General features: G+C 40.4%; 1 protein-coding gene across 1 annotated transcript; it reads left to right on the forward strand.

Moving 5' to 3' along the window:
• The first annotated feature begins 12,770 nt into the window (after positions 1–12,770).
• On the forward strand, positions 12,771–13,705 carry LOC140610027 (olfactory receptor 6C76-like). The gene is given in 2 exon segments (XM_072785477.1): positions 12,771–12,951; positions 12,954–13,705. Coding segments are annotated over 2 exon segments (933 nt in total).
• The last annotated feature ends 6,090 nt before the right edge of the window (positions 13,706–19,795 follow it).

Consider the following 19,795-nt stretch of genomic DNA (forward strand, 5'->3'; position numbering starts at 1 on the left):
CCCTGGCCCCAGGGGATAGTGTCCTGCTGAAAGAAATACACCCAAAAACTTTACAGCTTAAGTGGACTGGTCCCTATACGGTGGTCCTTACGAGCCCCACAGCCACCAAACTCATAGGACACCACACATGGGTACAAGTCTCTAAATTAAAATGAACCCCCTCACAAGGTGTATGGACAGCACAACCTTTGGGACGTACTCAAATACGGCTTTTACACCATCCTCCTCCTCCTGGTCCTACATCCTAGTCACTCTACCACTGCCCCTGGGTTTAGGTGGAGGTTTTACATGACAGAAACCTGGGACTAGGAAATCAGGTCTCACCTTATTTCTACCACTGATTGTCAACCACAGGGCTGCCAGGCTCTCATCAATTTCTCCATCCCATATTTACAGTCAATTCCTGTATCCAGCTCTGATCCTATAATCTGTTTCACCTATGATCAGACCCGTCCTACCTGCCAAAATTACTGGGTTGAAACCTATGGAGGCCGTCCTTATCACCTTGGCCACTCCTGTTGGGACCCTTTCACTGGCACCTCTGCAACCAGTGACCCACGATGCCGCTTCTACAGACAACACAATAAGTATATCCTAATTTATTCCAGACCCTTGGGATTCCCGCTGGGCAACGGGGGCAACTGCAAAATTCTATCGATGGCCTTTTTCCTCCTACCCCACTGCCTCTCTCTGAATCTATAGAACATACGTGCAGGTCTCACTTCCACAAATCCAGTCTGCCCTAAGTAACCAAGCTCACACCATACATGAACAGGAACAACTTCTCCAAACCCACCTACAGGCTAACCCAGCTCAGGACCAGGGCCCCTTCTCCTGGATAAAACTTATCCAACAAGGCACTTCCCTCGCCAGCCTTTCTGCCATGGGCAATCTGTCCCACTGTTTAATCTGTGCAACCTTGGGTAAAGTCCCCCTGGTGGCCGTTCCCCTCCCTAATGCATTTAACTGCACCAACCTCACACCCACGGGACATTATCCCTCTCTCCGTGACATTCCCTTATTCACTGAGCCTCTCAACTACCAATTCCCTTTCTGTTATTCCACCCCTACTCCTTCCTCTGCAACGTCACCCTATCTAATGTTACCTCTCATCACACCCCTATTGGCGGTCTCTTTTGGTGCAACAGCACCCTTTCTAAATCTCTCAATACCTCTGCCTCTCTCCTCTGTCTGCCTATCTCCCTGGTTCTGAGATTATCTATAGTCAGGCAGAAGTAGCCTTCTTTGCCAGCCCCCTGGAGAAGCAGAAACGAGTGGTTTTTCTCCCACTAGTTATCGGGGTCTCCCTGGCCTCAACCCTGGTGGCCAAGGGATTGGGGATGGGGGCCTTAATCCACTCTGTAGATTGATTCCACCAGGGACGTATCTGAAAGGCTTCAGAAGACCATCGAGGCCTTGGCAGAGTCTCTGGCTTCCCTCCAACACCAGATAACCTCAGTGGCCCAGATGGCCCTCCAGAATTGATGCGCCTGGGACCTCCTCACTGCAGACAAGGGCGTTTCTCAACAAAGAATGCTGTTACTACAGCAATGAAACAGGTATAGTTGAGGCCATTCTCCACACCCTTGCTGAAGTTCCTGAGTCTCTCCAAGCCCGGTACCACCCCGGCAGCCCAACTACACCCCAATGGTGGCAGACCCCACTAACCACATGGCTCCTCCCCCTTCTAAGCCCACTCCTAATCATCAGCATATTATTAATGGTGGCCCCTTGGATTCTCTGATTCATCCAGGAACGAATTCACGAGATGTCTCGAGTATCTGTAAACCGACTCTTCCTACACCCTTACTCCCGCTTGCCCACTTCTGAGGGACCCCATGACACTCCCTACTCAGCAGGAAGTATCAGATCTGAACTAATGCCTTATAACAACAAAAGGATCGGAATGTTGGGCCAGCGGGATCAAGGGGGATCGGGAGACACCAACAAAATGGCAGCAGACTCCCCACCTTGTGGTCCCCAACTCAGAACTTTCCCACCACTAGCGAACCACCTGAGGACTCATCATCACGGGGAGCCTGGACCTGTGCAGGAAACCTGAACCATACTTACTCAGACCACATATAAGGGCATGGGCAGTTATTACCCCAGGTTGATTCCACCAATAATATGCCTAATACCTATCACCCCATACAGACACCCAACCCCTTCCCCCTCCCGCCTTAAAAAGCCTGCTTGCCCTTCCCTGGGCGCAACTTCCCTGGCCCACGACTTCCCCGCTCTCACCCTCCCCTGTGGGCCATGGAACCTTGCCCAAGAGAGTGTCCCATTAAAAGCCTGTTTTGACCAACTTTTGCCTGGCCTCTTTATTTCACTTCAATACCAATCGGATTAAACCTGACACTGACTAAAGATGAACTATAAACAACCATACTCTAGAAAATATACAAATATGCATGAACATTTTAAGTGTCTAAAATTATGATCATTAACTCCTTTGTGGAAACTTAACTGTCAAAAGGTAATATAGGTCAAAAATGCCTAAGTGTATATGTGTGTCTATGCATTCTAATATTACTTACACTGGGGGAAAAATTTTCAAAGATTTGATTGATTGATTTATATTTTGAGAGAGACACACACAGAGAGAGAGAGGGCAAGAGAAGTGAGAGAGGGAAAAATATTCGAGTAGACTCTCCGCTGAGTGCAGAGCCTGACACAGAGCTCAATCCCAGTACCCAGGAGATCATGACCTGACCTGAAACCAAGAGTCTGAGGCTCAAGCGAATGAGCCACACAGGCATCCCCTGGGAAAATTTTAAATGCTTGGGAAGGGGGCAAGAGGGTGGAAGAGTAGGGTCCCCAAGTCACCTGTCCCCACCAACTTACCTAGATAATTTTCAAATCATCCTGAAAGCCTACGAATTCGGCCTGAGATTTAAAGATACAACAGCTGGAATGCTACAGTGAGAAGAGTTCACGTTTCTTTTCTTTTTTTTTAATTTATTTATGAGGCAGAGACACAGGCAGAGGGAGAAACAGGCTCCAAGCACTGGGAGCCCGAAGTGGGATTCCATCCCGGGTCTCCAGGATCGCGCCCTGGGCCAAAGGCAGGCGCCAAACCGCTGTGCCACCCAGGGATCCCAGAGTTCACGTTTCTATCAAGGTAGGAAGACAGGGGAAAAAAAATAAAGACCTCCAAGGGGGAGGGGCCCTGCAAGGAGCCGGGCTAAGGCCGGGGCGAGTGCCCCCAGGACAGGAAAGTCCCATCCCAGAGAAACAGCAGGAGCTTCACCAATCTTCCCGGCCGGAAAGGCGCTAGCAGGGAGTTGGAGCAGGACCCCAGGAGGGCGGGGATGCCCGCAGGCTCCCTGGGACACTAACAGACACCTGCCTCCAGGGAGAGCGCCACACCCCACGGCTGAGCTCCCTAAAGGGCTGCAGCGCGCGCACGGCTGGACCAGGGAGCAACTCGGAGGGGCTCGGGCGGAAGCTCCGCAGGGAGGGGGCTGCGCAGCCCAGGACACAACCCAGGATCCTGCGATCCCCCTGGGACAGGCAGAGGCCAGGAGGGCACAGGAGAGTGAGGACGCTCCTGCCGCTGAGAGAGCTCTGCAGATCGGCGGCCCAGCCCCGGGAGCATCCAGACCCCTGTGGACTGGGAGCTGCGGTAGTTACTGCGGGAGCTGACTCCAGGGCTGGAAAGCTTGCCGCCGCCACCGTAGTTGTTCCCCCTGGGGACTAACAGTATAAACATACCCCCACTGAGCCTTACAGAGGCCTCATTGGATAAATAGGATAAACAACTCCCACTGAGCCGTGCACCAGGCAGGAGGCTGAGCAGCTCCCCTCAGGTGCTCATCCCTGAGAATCAACAGAGCAAACCCCTCCCACAGAAGAGCAGCTAGAGGGACAGGAGAAAAACAAGTTATTGATCAAACAGCACTGGAAAGTTCCAGGGATAGTCCAGGGATTTACAGTATATAGAATCAGAGGATAATCCCCCTTCTTTTTGTCTTCCGTTTGCTTCCCCTCCACCATTTTTCCTTTCTTTTCTTCTCATTTTTTTATTTTTTCTTTTTTTTCCCTCTTCTCCCTTTTTCTCCTTTTCCAAATAAAACTTGTTGTTGGCCACTCTGCACAGAGCAAATGAATAGAAGGAAAACCTCACCTCAAAAGAAAGTATCAGAAATAGTCCTCTCCCAGAGTTACCAAATTTGGATTACAATTCAATGCCAGAAAGCCAACTCAGAAGCACTATTTTGAAGCTACTGGTGGCTCTAAAAAAGCATAAAGGACTCAAGAGACTTCATGACTGCAGAATTTAGATCTAATCAGGTAGAATTTAAAAATCAATTAAATGAGATGCAATCCAAACTAGAAGTCCTAAAGACGAGGGTTAACGAGGTGGAAGAATGAGTGAGCGACATAGAAGACAAGTTGATGGCAAAGAGGGACACTGAGGATAAAAGACAAAAACAAATAAAAGATCATGAAGATAGATTAAGGAAATTAAGTGACAGCCTGAGGAAGAAAAATCTACATGTAATTGGGGTTCCAGAGGGTGCCAAAAGGGCCAGAGGGCCAGAATATGTATTTGAATAAATCATAGCTGAAAGCTTTCCTAATCTAGGAAGGGAAACAAGCATTCAGATCCAGGAAGTAGAGAGATCCCGCCCTAAAATCAATATAAACCGTTCAACAACCCAAAAATTAATAGTTAAGCTTGCAAATTCCAAAGATAAAGAGAAGATCCTTAAAGCAGCAAGAGAAAAGAAATCCCTGACTTTTATGGGGAGGAGTATTAGGGTAACAGCAGAACTCTCCACAGAGACCTGGCAGGCCAGAAGGGGCTGGCAGGATATATTCAGGGTCCTAAATGAGAAAAACATGCAACCAAGAATACTTTATCCAGCAAGGCTCTCATTCAACATGGAAGGAGAGATAAAGAGCTTCCAAGACTGGCAGGAACTGAAAGAATATGTGACCTCCAAACCAGCTCTGCAAGAAATTTTAAGGGGGACTCTCAAAATTACCCTTTAAGAAGAAGACCAGTGGAACAATCCACAAGAACAGGGACTGAATAGATGTCATGACGACACTAAACTCATATCTTTCAATAGTAACTCTGAACGTGAACGGGCTTAATTACCCCATCAAAAGGCGTAGGGTTTCAGACTGGATAAAAAAGCAGGACCCATCTATTTGCTGTCTATAAGAGACTCATTTTAGACAGAAGAACACTTACAGCCAGAAAATAAAAGTTTGGAGAACCATTTACCATTCAAATGGTCCTCAAAAGAAAGCAGGGGTAGCCATCCTTATATCAGATAAACCAAAATTTAACCAGAAGACTGTAGGGAGAGATGAAGAGGGACACTATATCATACTTAAAGGATCTATCCAACAAAAGGACTTAACAATCCTCAATATATATGCCCCGAATGTGGGAGCTGCCAAACATATCAATCAATTATTAACCAAAGTGAAGAAATACTTAGATAATAATACAGTTATACTTGGTGACTTCAATCTAGCTCTTTCTATACTCGATAGGTCTTCTAAGCACAACATCTCCAAAGAAACGAGAGCTTTAAATGATACACTGGACCAGATGAATTTCACAGATATCTACAGAACTTTACATCCAAACTCAACTGAATACACATTCTTCTCAAGTGCACATGGAACTTTCTCCAGAATAGACCACATATTGGGTCACAAATCGGATCTGAACCGATACCAAAAGATTGGGATCGTCCCCTGCATATTCTCAGACCATAATGCCTTGAAATTAGAACTAAATCACAACAAGAAGTTTGGAAGGAACTCAAACACATGGAGGTTAAGGACCATCCTGCTAAAAGATGAAAGGGTCAACCAGGAAATTAAGGAAGAATTAAAAACATTCATGGAAACTAATGAGAATGAAGATACAACCATCCAAAATCTTTGGGATGCAGCAAAAGCAGTCCTAAGGGGGAAATACATCGCAATACAAGCATCCATTCAAAAACTGGAAAGAACTCAAAAACAAAAGCTAACCTTACACATAAAGGAGCTAGAGAAAAAACAGCAAATAGATCCTACACCCAAGAGAAGAAGGGAGTTAATAAAGATTCGAGCAGAACTCAACGAAATCGAGACCAGAAGAACTGTGGAACAGATCAACAGAACCAGGAGTTGGTTCTTTGAAAGAATTAATAAGATAGATAAACCATTAGGCAGCCTTATTAAAAGAAGAGAGAGAAGACTCAAATTAATAAAATCCTGAATGAGAAAGGAGAGATCACTACCAACACCAAGGAAATACAAACGATTTTAAAAACATATTATGAACAGCTATATGCCAATAAATTAGGCAATCTAGGAGAAATGGACGCATTCTTGGAAAGCCACAAACTACCAAAACTGGAACAGGAAGAAATAGAAAACCTGAACAGGCCAATAACCAGGGAGGAAATTGAAGCAGCCATCAAAAACCTCCCAAGACACAAAAGTCCAGGGCCAGATGGCTTCCCTGGGGAATTTCATCAAACGTTTAAAGAAGAAACCATACCTATTCTCCTAAAGCTGTTTGGAAAGATAGAAAGAGATGGAGTACTTCCAAATTCGTTCTATGAGGCCAGCATCACATTCATTCCAAAACCAGACAAAGACCCCACCAAAAAGGAGAATTACAGACCAATATCCCTGATGAACAAGGATGCAAAAATTCTCAACAAGATACTGGCCAATAGGATCCAACAATACATTAAGAAAATTATTCACCATGACCAAGTAGGATTTATCCCTGGGACGCAAGGCTGGTTCAACACCCGTAAAACAATCAATGTGATTCATCATATCAGCAAGAGAAAAACCAAGAACCATATGATCCTCTCATTAGATGCAGAGAAAGCATTTGACAAAATACAGCATCCATTCCTGATCAAAACTCTTCAGAGTGTAGGGATAGAGGGAACGTTCTTCGACATCTTAAAAGCCATCTATGAAAAGCCCACAGCAAATATCATTCTCAATGGGGAAGCAGTGGGAGACTTTCCCCTAAGATCAGGAACAAGACAGGGATGTCCACTCTCACGACTGCTGTTCAACATAGTACTGGAAGTCCTAGCCTCAGCAATTAGACAACAAAAAGACATTAATGGCATTCAAATTGGCAAAGAAGAAGTCAAAGTCTCCCTCTTCGCTGATGACATGATACTCTACATAGAAAACCCAAAAGTCTCCACCCCAAGATTGCTAGAACTCATACAGCAATTTGGTAGCGTGGCAGGATACAAAATCAATGCCCAGAAATCAGTGGCATTTCTATACACTAACAATGAGACTGAAGAAAGAGAAATTAAGGAGTCAATCCCATTTACAATTGCACCCAAAAGCATAAGATACCTAGGAATAAACCTAACCAAAGATGTAAAGGATCTATACCCTCAAAACTATAGAACACTTCTGAAAGAAATTGAGGAAGACACAAAGAGATGGAAAAATATTCCATGCTCATGGATTGGCAGAATTAATATTGTGAAAATGTCAATGTTACCCAGGGCAATATACACGTTTAATGCAATCCCTATCAAAATACCATGGACTTTCTTCAGAGAGTTAGAACAAATTATTTTAAGATTTGTGTGGAATCAGAAAAGACCCCGAATAGCCAGGGGAATTTTAAAAAAGAAAACCATATCTGGGGGCATCACAATTCCAGATTTCAGGTTGTACTACAAAGCTGTGGTCATCAAGACAGTGTGGTACTGGCACAAAAACAGATGCATAGAGCAGTGGAACAGAATAGAGAATCCAGAAGTGGACCCTGAACTTTATGGTCAACTAATATTCGATAAAGGAGGAAAGACTATCCATTGGAAGAAAGACAGTCTCTTCAATAAATGGTGCTGGGAAAATTGGACATCCACATGCAGAAGAATGAAACTAGACCACTCTCTTGCACCATGCACAAAGATAAACTCAAAATGGATGAAAGATCTAAATGTGAGACAAGATTCCATCAAAATCCTAGAGAAGAACACAGGCAACACCCTTTTTGAACTCGGCCATAGTAACTTCTTGCAAGTTACATCCACGAAGGCAAAAGAAACAAAAGCAAAAATGAACTATTGGGACTTCATCAAGATAAGAAGCTTTTGCACAGCAAAGGATACAGTCAACAAAACTCAAAGACAACCTACAGAATGGGAGAAGATATTTGCAAAGGACATATCAGATAAAGGGCTAGTTTCCAAGATCTATAAAGAACTTATTAAACTCAACACCAAAGAAACAAACAATCCAATCATGAAATGGGCAAAAGACATGAACAGAAATCTCACAGAGGAAGACATAGACATGGCCAACATGCATATGAGAAAATGCTCTGCATCACTTGCCATCAGGGAAATACAAATCAAAACCACAATGAGATACCACCTCACACCAGTGAGAATGGGGAAAATTAACAAGGCAGGTAACAACAAATGTTGGAGAGGATGCGGAGAAAAGGGAACCCTCTTACACTGTTGGTGGGAATGTGAACTGGTGCAGCCACTCTGGAAAACTGTGTGGAGGTTCCTCAAACAGTTAAAAATATATCTGCCCTATGACCCAGCAATTGCACTGCTGGGGATTTACCCCAAAGATACAGATGCAATGAAACACCGGGACACCTGCCCCCCGATGTTTATAGCAGCAATGGCCACGATAGCCAAACTGTGGAAGGAGCCTCGGTGTCCATTGAAAGATGAATGGATAAAGAAGATGTGCTTTATGTATACAATGGAATATTACTCAGCTATTAGAAATGACAAATACCCACCATTTGCTTCAACGTGGATGGAACTGGAGGGTATTATGCTGAGGGAAGTAAGTCAATCAGAGAAGGACAAACAGTGTATGTTCTCATTCATTTGGGAAATATAAATCATAGTGAAAGGGAATATAAGGTAAGGGAGAAGAAATGTGTGGGAAATATCAGAAAGGGAGACAGAACGTAAAGACTGCTAACTCTGGGAAACGAACTAGGGGTGGTGGAAGGGGAGAAGGGCGGGGGGTGGGAGTTAATGGGTGACGGGCACTGGGGGTTATTCTGTATGTTAGTAAATTAAACACCAATAAAAAATAAATTAAAAAAAATTAACGACAAATACCTACCTTTTACTTCAACGTGGATGGAACTGGAGGGTATTATGCTTAGTGAAATAAGTCAATCAGCGATGGACAAACAGTATATGGTTTCATTCATTTGGGGAATATAAAATATAGTGAAAGGGAAGAAAGGGGAAAGGAGAAACAAGAGCTTTAAATGACTCACTGGACCAGGTGGATTTCACAGATATTTACAGAACTTTACATCCAATCGCAACTGAATACACTTCTTCTCAAGTGCACCTGGAAGTTTCTCCAGAATGGACCACATACTGAGTCACAAATCAGGTCTCAACTGATACCGAAATATTTGGATTGTCCCCTGCATATTTTTAGACCATAGTGCTTTGAAATTAGAACGAAACCACAAGTAGTTTGGAAGGATTTCAAACACGTGGAGGTTAATGACCATCCTGCTAAAAGAAGAAAGGGTCAACCTGGAAATTAGAGAAGAATTAAAAAGATTCATGGAAACTAATGAAAATGAAGATACAACCATTCAAAATCTTTGGGTACAGCAAAAGCAGTTCTGAGGGGGAAAGACATCGCATTAAAATCCTCCCTGAAAGCATTGGCAGAGAAGTCGTCAAATTCTCCCCCTTTGCAGATGACATAATACTGTACGTGGAAAACCCCATATACTCCACTCCAAGATTGCTAGAACTCATACAGCAATTTGGCAGCATGGCAGGATACAAAATTAATGCCCAGAAGTCAGTGGCATTTCCATACACTGAGACTGAAGAAAGAGAAATTAAGGAGTCAATCCCATTTACAATTGCACCCAAATGCATAAGATACCTAGGAATAAACCTAAGCAAAGAGGTAAAGGATCTCTACCCTAAGAACTGCATAACACTTCTGAAAGAAATTGAGGAAGACACAAAGAGATGGAAAAATATTCCATGCTCATGGATTGGAAGAATTAATATTGTGAAAATATCTGTGCAACCAGGTCAGTTTATACCTTCAATGCAATCCCTATCTAAATATCATGATATTTCTTCAGAGAGTTGGAACAAATAGAATTGTGTGGAATCAGAAAAGACCCTGGATAGTCAGGTGAATATGAAAAAGAATACTAGAGCCGGGGGCATCACAATGCCAGATTTCAAGTTGTAGTTCAAAGCTCTGATTATCAAGACAGTATGGTGTTGGCACAAAACCCCTGTGATCAAGACCGGAGCTTATATCAAAAGTCAGATCTTTAACGGACTGAGCCTACCCGGTGTCCCCGTTTAGTTGTTTAGCTCAATCAAAGAAATATTCCCTATGGAATTTTTAGTTGGAATGCTATATATCAAAAGTCTTCAGTAATTCTAAAATTATTTCATAAGCAGTAGAACTAAGTGCTTATTTCTCTTTTTTAAAGATTTTATTTATTCATGAGAGAAAGAGAGAGAGAGAGAGAGAGAGGCAGAGGGAGAAGCAGGCTCCATGCAGAAAGGCTGATGCAGGACTTGATCCTGGGTCTCCAGGATCACGCCCTGGGCTGAAGGCAGCGCTAAACCGCTGAGCCACCAAGGCTGCCCGCTTTCTTCTCAGTAGTCTCTGCCCATTTCCCTGTCATATAATAAACTGATTCCCCAGAGTGTTAGAAGTGATACAAGGCATAGGAATATGAACATTAGAAAATGTATGTTTGGTTTTACCTGGATTCTCTCCGCCCCCAAATACTTCATCATTATCCTGCTGGATAATTTTCTTAGACTTCTCCTGGGACATGAGTCCCATAATAAACCTATTAAAATATACTAACCAAAGTTGATCTTGTGCATGATTCATCAGTACCCTATTACTATTTTCCCATAAGTCATTAAGAATTTATGTCAAAGGATGTTTCTGAAATAAAAAAAAAACATTTCCATAGAAAAATACATTAGAGGTGCTAAGTTTACCTTTTCCTCAGGAAAATAAATGGAAATCGCCCTCTGTGAAATAGTAGAATAGCTTATCAAAAAATAATTCTAGGTTCTTTTCCTTTTATGACTTTTATCTGAAGATTTGGTAATATGATAGCAGGTGGAATATTTCAGAATTCTAGATTTGAGAGGATGTTGAGGTAAAACATGAAAAAAATTCTATTTTTAGAATAGAAACATCTATTTCTATTAGATGTTTTGGGGTGAAACATCAAGGTTTTTATAAAGAAATACACAGCTTTGTGGGAAGACAATGAAAATAGTTATTTCTCCATGAAGCATTAGCCTACCACTTGTTTGTTTTTTTATTTAACATAATTGAGTACATTAGTTTTCATTCAATATTTCACATTAACCATCAGTCTTTTGATAATGTTTAAGTATTCTCAGTTTTTATTTGTCGGATGTTTCAACTTCTATTCATTATATAGCAGTGAGTGGTGTGTTGAATATATATTCAATAGTTAAATTAATAAATTGAATTGTAAAAATATTTTAAATGGTAATTTTTACCAATTAACTGAAATATGTGGAACATGGCATATTTTCCTTAATGTGGGTACATTTATACTTTAGAAAGACTTGATGGATAGTCCTGGTGTGGTGTCCAAGATAGTTCTAAATAATCTATGCAAAGTGTTTGTATCTAATTTCTATATATGAGTTCTTCTGAACTTCATTAACAATATTTTGTGAACATATTCTTAGATGTTCAACTGTTAACTAGATTTTAAAAAACTATTAGGAATTTTTAAATAATGAAGTGAAAATGACAGTTAATTAAATTTCATATAAAGATACCTTTCTTTAAAATTTTAATTCCAATATAGTTAACATACCGTGCCATATTATTTTCAGATGTATAATGCAGTGATTCAACAATTCCATTCATCATCGAGTGCTCAGCATAACAAGAGCATTCCTTAATCCCTATCACCTATTTCACCCATCTCCCCCTCCCCTCTGGTAACCATCAGATTGTTCCTATAGTTAAGAGTCTGTTTCATGGTTTAGAAAACATCATATTTTTAAAGAATCAAGAATAAAGATAGGAGTCCAAAGGCTCAATTAGTATCTGAAAATAGAATGTATAACGGCTTGAGAAAATATGGGTACTACTTATATAAACTATTTGTTTAATACAAATACAAGTTCAGAATACAACATTAGAATGACCTGATCTCTGAATTTTTGCAATGAAAATGGCAATAAATAAACTGATAGAGGTAGTATTCAGTACTTCCCAAAAAGAACCCTCAGAATTTTCACTAGAAAGTATTAATTAGGGTTGGGTTGATCACTAATTTCCATCAGCAGTAGGAATTTTATGCTCAGAAAAGATGACATAAGAAAAACATAATGTCTTCTATATTTTAGGGGGAAAAAGTGAAGCATGAGAAGAGCTCATGCCCAATGAGTACAGTTCCCATGTAACATTTGTAAAAAAATGGAGGCAGGGTAAACGTGTAGCAGAGAATTAGAGGACATTATTCAGATGTCAATAATCTGACAATCAATCAATAAGATTGATATTAAACACAGAAGGTATACCCATAAAATATATAAAAGAATTGGGGAAAATGAAGAATGTATTTACGGAAGAAAAAATGTTTAAGCTGCGAGGTACTTTTTGTGAAAATAACATTAAGAAAATAGGGGCAGATATTTAAGCTTGTCTAACTGATTTATTATTGTCTGTATTGATTTTCTCAGTAAGATTTGTGAAAGCTCAACCACCCAGAAATGAATAATAGAACATCAGTGACCAACTTCATCCTCCTGGGTCTGACCGATAATCCAGAAATACAGGCTGTAAATTTCCTCTTTCTATTTCTCACCTACGTACTGAGTGTTACTGGAAATCTCACCATCATCATTCTTACCCTGGTGGATTCCCACCTGGAGGCTCCCATGTATTTTTTCCTCTGAATTTCTCCTTAGAAATTTCATTCACTTCTGCCTGTAATCCTAGATTTTTCATCAGCATCGTAACTGGAGACAAATCTATTTCCTATAATGCTTGTGCAGCTCAGCTATTTTTCTTTGTCCTCCTTGGCTAACCAGTTTTTCTTCTGGCTGCTATGTCCTATGATCATTATGCGGCTATCTGCAAGCTTCTACATTATACAACCACCATGAGTAACAAGATTTGCTACCAGCTTGTAGTCAGCTCTTGGGTGGCTGGTTTCTTGGTAATCTTCCCACCACTAGCCATGGGTCTGCAGTTGGATTTCTGTGACTCCAATGTCATTGACCACTTCACCTGTGATTCTGCTCCTTTACTCCAAATGTCTTGCACAGACACAAGTACTCTAGAGCTCATGAGCTTTGTTTTAGCCATACTTACTCTTATGTCCACTTTGATGTTAGTAATTCTCTCCCACTCTTACATCCTTAGAACAATTCTGAAAATCCCTTCAGCTCAACAAAGAAAAAAGGCCTTCTCAACCTGCTCCTCCCATATGATAGTTGTCTCTATCTCTTATGGGAGCTGCATCTTCATGTATGTCAAAACATCAGCAAAGGAAGGGGTTGCTTTGACAAAAGGTGTGGCTATGCTCAGTACCTCTGTTGCTCTCATGCTGAATCCATTTATTTACACTTTAAGGAACCAGCAGGTGAAAGAAGCATTTAAGGACGTTGTGAAAAAGATACTTTTCTCAAAACCATTGATCTGATGTAATTTATAACTAAAATATTGTGAAAAATTTAAAGTGGGAAACCTCAATCAAGCCGACTTTGGATGCTAGAAGAGGGAGCTGGAAGCGGGGAGCCATACCACTCAATATCAACTACAGGAAGAATTGTCAGTCACAGACCTCAGCAGAAAAATGGAGGGCAGGAAACAATAATCAATTACAGGCCCCAAAGAGGAAAGATGTACACTGCTTCTCTAACAATAAATCAACTACTCTTGCAATTCAGCCGGTGAGAGATCATCATCACCCTAAATACTTGCTTTTCTCAATAAACTTTTGTTCAGAGCAACTCTTCCCAACCTCCACCTTCTTCTCCAGAAAATAACATTCTTCTTTGTTGGATTTGCCCATAGCTTTCATGACCCAAACGGTAATTCTCTGTTATTCGTTATTCCCAAATAAACCCATTTTTTTTTCTGGTAAAATAACCAGCTGTTTTGTTTTTAAGGTTAATACTATACACACAGCAATTTTGCCGGAGAACCAATAGAAAATTCATTGTTTTACTTCTTCTCTCTTAGTTTTATCACTTCTCAGGAATACAGTTATTTATGGCATTTTGGATTCAGTGTTCCTATATTATAAATTCTCTTTATATGAATTTAAGCACAAAATCATCATGGAATGATCTGTAATGTTTTCCCATGACATAATACAAAGAAATGACTGAATCACTTCTTATATAAATGTATATGCTTCAAGTATTATATATGTGTTGCTATTTATCCCTGCATCATTTATTCAAAAAGCATATGGCATTAGTATTTTTTAGTTATTAAATCATATGTATATTGATTGCCAACATTTATCATAATACCCAGTGCTCATCCCACCAACTGCCCCCCTTAGTGCCCATCACACAGTCACCCCAACCCCCTGCCCACCTCTCCATATATATGTATGTGTGCATATGTATATTATATAAACTCTGTCATTAAGAACAAATTTCATGAGTGAAGAAATTTTTTAATTGGGGTTATTACTTAAAGGAAAGACAATAACATGCAACCATCCTTCTATTAATCATAATAAAGACAACTAGCATCATTTGGTTTGGTAATGAAGCTCTCTAGGGACCTTTACCCAAGCCTGTGGTTTATGAGGATATATAAACATACATCTTAGCCGATAGTATTGTTTTTTCTCTAAATTGTCTCAGTCTAATTTTGATAAGAGTCACCTATTGTAGTATATGGGATTATATTGCTGCCTATCGCACATAAAAAATAAGCCATCTCCCCTTGCTTAAAAAAGAGAGGGAAAGAGTTCTTAGGCAAAGAAAATACCATCCAATTTTACTAGTCAACTTCATTTGGCCTATTTGGTTGTATGCAAAGCACACATAACTTTCAGATTAGATAGATTCAGATAAAGGCCAAGTCCACCTAAGGATGCATATTAACAATCTGTAAACGGTGGCATCCTCTTGGTACATTTATTTATGAAAGTGAAATGGAAGCTTTTTGCCTTGTCCAAGTGACATATCTGATCATATTTGGATGCTACCAACCACAATCATACACACACACACACACACACACACACACATATACCACAATATAAATTTAATCACTTAAAAATTATTAAGGTGATTAGTGGTTACTAGTGTCTGGTATTTTCAGGTGCCTTGTGGGAAGTAGCCACACTCTTATCATCAGCATACTAAGACACTGAGAAAAATAGGATGATATAGATAATACATATCATTTTCCTTTTTCATTTGTTTGTTCCTTTCTTTTTACCTAGACATGAGGATACATAATGAATCATCCCTTCACCTAAAAGCAACTTTGACAAGTCTAATTGCTATAGACCAAATGTATTTCTACTAAGTTATACTGCTAAATTCTGGCTTCAAAGTATTGTGTGTGTTTTTATGATATGCTTAACTTCCTTTAAATGACTTCTACCAAGCTTATTTAAGCACTCAGTTTCTTGGTTTTATTTTAACTACAAAGTTGCATGAATTTTTATTTTACTGATTTTTTATTTACTTGACGAGCACAAATTAAGTAACCTAAAGCTTATTTCAGGAGCCCAATAAATATTTGATATTATTATATCATATAATCTCTGTTTTTTAGAACACCCTTCATCCCTCAAGTTGAGGAACCATACTCCTTTTTTTTTCATTGGAGTTCAATTTGCCAGCATTTAGCATAACATCCAGTGCTCATCCCACCAAGTGCACCCCTCAGAGCCCATCACACAGTCACTGCAAGCCCCGGCCACCTGCCTTTCCACTACCTCTTGTTCATTTCCCAGATGAAGGCGTCTAAATTTTTGTCACCCTCATAGATATTTTCACTCATTTTATCTCCTTTCCTCTTTATTCCCTTTCATTAATTTTTATATTCCCCAAAGAATGAGACCATGTAATGAATGTCATTCTCTGATTGATTTGTTTCACTCAGCATAATACACTCCAGTTCCGTCCATGTCGAAGCAAATGGTGGGTATTTCTCATTTCTAATGGCTGAGGATATTCCATTATACACATAGACCATATCTTCTTTATCCATTCATCTGTCGATGGACATCGAGGCTCCTTCCACAGTTTGGCTATTGTGGACATTGCTGCTAGAAACATCGGGGTGCAGGTGTCGTGGTGTTTCACTACATCTGTAACTTTGGGGTAAATCCCCAGCAGTGCAATTGCTGGGTCGTAGGAGAGATCTATTTTTAACTCTGTGAGGAACCTCCACACAGTTTTCCAGAGTGGGTACACCACTTCACATTCCCACCGACAGGGCAAGAGGGTTCCCCTTTCTCCACATCCTCTCCAACATTTGTTACTTCCTGTTTTGTTACTTTTCACCATTCTCACTACTGTGAGGTGGTATTTCATTGTGGATTTGATTTGTATTTCCCTGATGGCCAGTGATGAGGAGCATTTTCTCATGTGCTTGTTGGCCATGTCTAGGTCTTCCTGTGTGAGATTTCTGTTCATGTCTTTTGCCCATTTCATGGTTGGATTGTGTTTCTTTGCAGTTGAGTTTCATAAGTTCTTTATAGATCTTGGATATTGGTCCTTTAAATAATACGTCATTTGCAAATCTCTTCTCCCATTCTGTAGGTTGTCCTTTAGTTTTGTAGACTGTTTCTTTTGCTGTGCAGAGGCTTCTTATCTTGAAGTCCCAAAAGTTCATTTCTTTTAATAATAAATTTATTTTTTATTGGTGTTCAATTTGCCAACATACAGAATAACACATTCCCACCAACAGTGTAAGAGGGTTCCTTTTTCTCCGCATCCTCTCCAACATTTGTGGTTTCCTGCCTTGTTAATTTTCCCCATTCTCACTGGTGTGAGGTGGTATCTCATTGTGGTTTTGATTTGTATTTCCCTGAAGGCAAGTGATGCAGAGCATTTTCTCATGTGTGTGTTGGCCATGTCTATGTCTTCCTCTGTGAGATTTCTGTTCATGTCTTTTGCCCATTTCATGATTGGATTGTTTGTTTCTTTGCTGTTGAGTTTAATAAGTTCTTTATAGATTTTGGAAACTAGCTCTTTATCTGATACGTCATTTGAGAATATCTTCTCCCATTCTGTAGGTTGTCTTTTAGTTTTGTTGACTGTATCCTTTGCTGTGCAAAAGCTTCTTATCTTGATGAAGTCCCAATAGTTCATTTTTGTTTTTGTTTCTTTTGCCTTCGTGGATGTATCTTGCAAGAAGTTACTGTGGCTGAGTTCAAAAAAGGTGTTGCCTGTGTTCTCCTCTAGGATTTTGATGGAATCTTGTCTCACATTTAGATCTTTCATCCATTTTGAGTTTATCTTTGTGTATGGTGTAAGAGAATGCTCTAGTTTCATTCTTCTACACGTCGAGTTGTCCCCACACCATTTATCGAAGAGACTTTCTTCCAGTGGATAGTCTTTACTGCTTTGTCGAATATTAGTTGACCATAAAGCTGAGGGTCCACTTCTGGGTTCTCTATTCTGTTCCATTGGTCTATTTGTCTGTTTTTGTGCCAGTACAACACTGACTTGATGACCAAAGCTTTGTAGTACAACCTGAAATCTGGCATTGTGATGCCCCCAACTCTGGGGTCTTTGGGGCTATTTGGGGTATTTTCTGATTCCACACAAATCTTAAGATGATTTGTTCCAACTCTCTGAAGAAAGTCCATGGTATTTTGATAGGTATTGCATTAAACGTGTAAATTGCCCTGGGTAGCATTGACATTTTCACAATATTAATTCTTTCAATCCAGGAGCATGGAATATTTTTCCATCTCCTTGTGTCTTCCTCAATTTCTTTTAGAAGTGTTCTGTAGTTTTTAGGGTATAGATCCTTTACCTCTTTGGTTAGGTTTACTCCTAGGTATTTTATACCTTTGGGTGCAATTGTAAATGGTAGTGACTCCTTCTTTTCTCTTTCTTCAGTCTCATTGTTAGTGTATAGAAATGCCACTGACTTCTGGGCATTGATTTTGTATCCTGCCACACTGCCAAATTGCTGTATGAGTTCTAGCAATCTTGGGGTGGAATCTTTTTCTACGTACGGTGTCATGTCATCTGAGAAGAGGGAGGGTTTGACTTCTTTGTCGATTTGAATGCCTTTAATGTCATTTTGTTGTCTGATTGCTGAGGCTAGGACTTCTAGTACTATGTTGAATAGCAGTGGTGAGAGTTGACATCCCTTTTGTGTTCCTGATCTGAGGGGAAAGGCTCCCAGTGCTTCCCCATTGAGGATGATATTTGCTGTGGGCTTTTCATAGACGTTTTTTAAGATGCTGAGGAATGTTCCCTCTATCCCTCCACTCTGAAGAGTTTTGATCAGGAATGGATGCCGTATTTTGTCAAATGCTTTCTCTGCATCTATTGAGAGGATCATATGGTTCTTGGTTTTTCTCTTGTTGATGTGAAATACCATTTTGATTGCTTTATGAGTTTTGTACCATCCTTGCATCCCGGGGATGAATCCCACTTGGTCATGGTGAATAATCTTAATGGACTGTTGGATCCTTTTGGCTAGTATCTTGTTGAGAATTTTTGCATGTTTGTTCATCAGGGATATTGGTCTATAATTCTTTTTTATGGGATCTTTGTCTGGTTTTGAAATTCAGGTGATGCTGGCCTCATAGAAAGTGTTTGGAAGTATGCCATCCCTTTCTGTATCTTTTGGAACAGCTTTAGTAGAATAGGTTTTGTTTCTTTTTTAAGCTTGGTTTAATTCCCCTGGGATGCTATCTTGTCTTGGACTTTTGTGTCTTAGGAGGCTTTGGATGACTGCTTCAATTACCTCCCTGCTTATTGGCCATTTCGGGTTTTCTATCTCTTCCTATTCCAGTTTTGGTAGTTTGTGGTTGTCCAGAAGTGCATCCATTTCTTCTAGATTACCTAATTTATTGGGGTATAGCTACTCATAATAAGTTTTAAAATCATTTGTAAGCCCTTGGTATTGGTTGTGATCTCTCCTTTTTCATTCGTGACTTTTACAAAAATATTTATTTATGATACAGAGAGAGAGAGAGAGAGAGAGAGGCAGAGACACAGGCAAAGGGAGAAGCAGACTCCATGCAGGGAGTCCGACTTGGGACTCGATCTCGGGTCTCCAGGATCAGGCACTAGACTGAAGGTGGAGGTATACCGCTGAGCCACCTGGGCTGTCCTTCATTCGTGACTTATTAATTAGAGTCTTTTCTCCTTTGTTTTAAATAAGGCTGGCTAAGGGTTTATCTATCTTATTAATTCTTTCAAAGAACCACTTCCTGGTGAGGTTAGCTTGTGTATTTGAGTTTTTTCAAAAAAAATTTTTTTTTTAGTTTTTTCAATTTTTGAGGGAGGCGTGTATTGCGATGTATTTTCCTCATAGGACTCCTTTCGCTGTATTTCAAGATTTGAACAGTATCATCATTTTCAGTAGTTTTCATGAATCTTTTTAATTCTTCTCTAATTCCCTGGGGGACCCGTTCATCTTTTAGCAGGATGCTCTTTAACCTCCTTGTGTTTGAGTTTCTTCCAAATTTCTTCTTGTGATTGAGTTCTAGATTCAAAGCATTGTGGTCTGAAAATATGCAAGGGACAATCCCAATCTTTTGGTATCGGTTGAGACCTGATTTGTGACC

Source organism: Canis lupus, chromosome 2 (genome assembly GCF_048164855.1).
Source record: "Canis lupus baileyi chromosome 2, mCanLup2.hap1, whole genome shotgun sequence".
Taxonomy (NCBI): domain Eukaryota; kingdom Metazoa; phylum Chordata; class Mammalia; order Carnivora; family Canidae; genus Canis; species Canis lupus.